Source organism: Bison bison, unplaced genomic scaffold, assembly GCF_000754665.1.
Source record: "Bison bison bison isolate TAMUID 2011002044 unplaced genomic scaffold, Bison_UMD1.0 scf7180017864352, whole genome shotgun sequence".
NCBI lineage: Eukaryota > Metazoa > Chordata > Mammalia > Artiodactyla > Bovidae > Bison > Bison bison.
This window is the reverse complement of record NW_011494924.1, coordinates 2,436,444-2,439,169: the sequence shown is the minus strand read 5'-3', so window position 1 is coordinate 2,439,169 and position 2,726 is coordinate 2,436,444. Positions and strand designations below refer to the sequence as shown.

At 47.5% G+C, this 2,726-nt stretch overlaps 1 protein-coding gene across 2 annotated transcripts; it reads right to left on the bottom strand.

Annotated features, from left to right (window-relative positions):
• Positions 1-1,104: 1,104 nt before the first annotated feature.
• Positions 1,105-2,726, bottom strand: ROMO1 (reactive oxygen species modulator 1). 2 transcript variants are annotated; one of them, XM_010854911.1, is made up of 3 exons: positions 2,564-2,726; positions 2,244-2,374; positions 1,105-1,302 (listed from the first exon to the last, which is right to left on the bottom strand). In XM_010854911.1, the coding sequence occupies exons 2-3, from the start codon at positions 2,372-2,374 to the stop codon at positions 1,194-1,196; spliced, it is 240 nt and encodes a 79-aa protein (XP_010853213.1). In that variant the 5' UTR covers positions 2,564-2,726; the 3' UTR covers positions 1,105-1,193. The 2 variants fall into 2 exon arrangements, with proteins under 2 accessions (XP_010853213.1, XP_010853214.1); XM_010854912.1 differs by having other exon boundaries at positions 2,244-2,472; positions 2,564-2,662.

The window sequence follows — 2,726 nt, the reverse complement described above, 5'->3', positions numbered from 1 at the left end:
TTTCTTTTCAATTATTTAACCTGGAGAAAAAAATTCAAGATAATCTTTATTTGTGAACACGGAGCCTCAGTTTTTGGGTAGCAGAGACATGACAACTTTTTTTTTTTCTCCAAACTATCAGTATCTTTGTAATTAAAGACTTTATTCTTGAATCAAGTACTAGCAGGTTTCTTTCTAGGGAACTGGGCCAGCAAAGGTAACTTCAGGTATTTAATCTCATGAAAACAGTTAACTACCATTTTTTATTGTTTTATTTGGCTGTGTAATGAGGCATCTTAGTTCTGGACCAGGGAGGGATTGAGCCCATGCCCTGAGCACTGGGAGTGTTGAGTCTTAACCCACACACCCAGGGTAGTCCCACCATTTTCTTAATGACAAATACTTGAGGGGCAACTTAGAACAGTATCAAGGAATATGTTGCCTGTACAGGTGAGGAGCACATCTCATGATGGAGAAACTACCTTAACAAGCCAGTTAAAAGGAGGGAGAGTCAGCTAATAAGTTTACATCCTCATTGATGACTGGTTAGAAAATCATCTGAGATGAACCTGTGTGAGCTGCGTGCCAGGTTGCTTAAGTTGTGGCCAGCTGCAAACTCAGGCCTCTGCCCATGGGATTCTCCAGGCAAGAGTAGGGTAGTGGGTTGCCAGGCCCTGCTCCAGGGGGTCTTCCCAACCCAGAGACTGAACCTGTCTCATGCCTCCTGCATCAGCAGGTGGATTCTTGACCGCTAGTGCCATATGAACTTGTGAGGCTACAAAAGTGGTTTGAATTTGTTCTTTTCCTGATCAAGTCATATCTGAAGACAATATTTGGGTATACAACGTAATAGCACTGGAAATATGGCTGGTTAATCTTGCACTGTGACCTTGAGGAAATGTAGACAACAGTTTAAAGGTGAGAAACTAAGCATCAACCTTAAAGGGCTGAATAAGGATTTCCAAGAATCTATGAACAGTCTTAATGCATGATAAATCATTCCAAGTTTGGATTAACAGAGAAAGCTCTTGTGAAACAAGAAACCAAACCTCAGGCCACCTCCGAAGATCTTTAAGCAAGCTGGGTAACGGGCTTTGAGAGGAAAAAATGCTTCTAAACAGAAACTCCGAATACTCAAAGACTTGCTTTATTATAGTACACATGGGATGGAACTGGTGGGATGGGGTGGATGTTGTGGGCAACCACTGCCCTGATTAGCATCGGATGCCCATCCCGATGGCCATGAATGTGCCAAAGGTGCCACCACTCTGCATCATGGTTTTTCCGATGCCGCCCATCAGCTCCCGACCCCGCATTCCGATCCTGAGGGAGGAGGAAACCAAGATGGGGCCACTTGAGAACAACAATACAGGGAGGAGCATTAACTAACCCTTTCCAATTCATAATCAGGCACTGCTGAAGTCTGGCAGGACATTATTACCTCTTGACACATGGAGTGAGTAATGCTAAGGACAAGGATCCATTAGGATCTCTGGGCAACTGACGGGTTTGTGGGAGGCAACAGAAGCAGTATAAAGTACAGAAACAGGGAAATCATTTTTGGGTGCTGGTTTTGCCTCCAGGGTATACATGATCCAATACAACATTTTTTAGATGGTGTTAAAACAATGATTGGGGGCTCAGACCTGGGGTCAAGAACTACGTGCAATTTACAGGCTGTGTCAAGTGTATAATGAGGCTCTTAACATTCACAGCAGTGTTGTGATAACAGGGCATTCACTGACAGTAGACGCTCGGTAAACGATAATTTATTTACCAGGAACAATAGCATCTTTTATGTGTGAAAACTAGAGTGTAGAGTTTATCTGCTTAATTTCTACATCCTGTTCCCAGTGCAGTGAAATTAAGTTTGTTTCGCCATGAGCCTAACAGGAGTAAAACAGAACAGCCATTTATTGAGCACTTAATATGTGCCAGGTTCTCTGTTAAGTGTGGTCTGATTTGAGCTTAGAATTCTACATGATGTAGAGGTTTACTGACCTCATTTCTACGTGAAACCCGGGCTCCTACTTGCCTAAGGTTACAGAATAAGGGTCAGAAAGCAGTTTGAATCAGAGCTCGTATTCTCAACCATTTAGATTATCAACTGTCCTCCCAGACTGAAGGTGCTTAGGAAAATAGTCTCGTTCGTTACAGGGCAGAGACAGAACTGGAAAGTAGTAAGCTCTATTCGGGCTGTAGGCCGAGAGCTGTGGGCTGGGAAAATCAGGTAGTCCCCAGAGATCACCGCCCGCGCCCCTCACCTGAGACAGGAAAAGGTGCCGAAGAGCGCCCCCGCCGCCATGCCCACGGCGCAACCCATCACGAAGCCCATCTTCACGCGGTCGAAACAGCTTGGCTGGGACTGTCCATAGGGACCCACGGCCACCGGCATCTGCGGGGTTCGAAGGTTAGGGAAGTGTGGGCCTAGCCGCCAGCCCGAGACTCCAGCAGAGGCCAGAGGAGGTGCGATAGGGAACCGGCCCAGGGGTTCTGGGAAATCCGAGAAAGAAAAGAAGGGTGTAGCCCGACTCCATCACCCACTGTGCGTTCGAGTCCCCGCGCCACGGTGCCCCCACCTCACCTCGTTCGTGGCTTCGGTCGCTCAGATCTACGTCTTACACGGAACGCGAGCTGGTGCGCACTCCAGATCCGAGGAAGCGCTTCCGGGGCGCGGAGTAGTACTTCCGGGATCCTGTAGCTGAGGACTGTAGCGGCTTCGGGCGGGGGGCTCTGCCACCGGGACC

Coding starts and splice junctions, on each gene's coding strand:
- ROMO1 (XM_010854911.1), bottom strand. CDS start 2,374: ATGCCGGTGGCCGTGGGTCCCTATGGACAGTCCCAGCCAAGCTGTTTC. Junction 1,303..2,243: donor GGCACCTTTTCCTGTCTCAG/GTGAGGGGCGCG, acceptor CTCCTCCCTCAG/GATCGGAATGCGGGGTCGGG.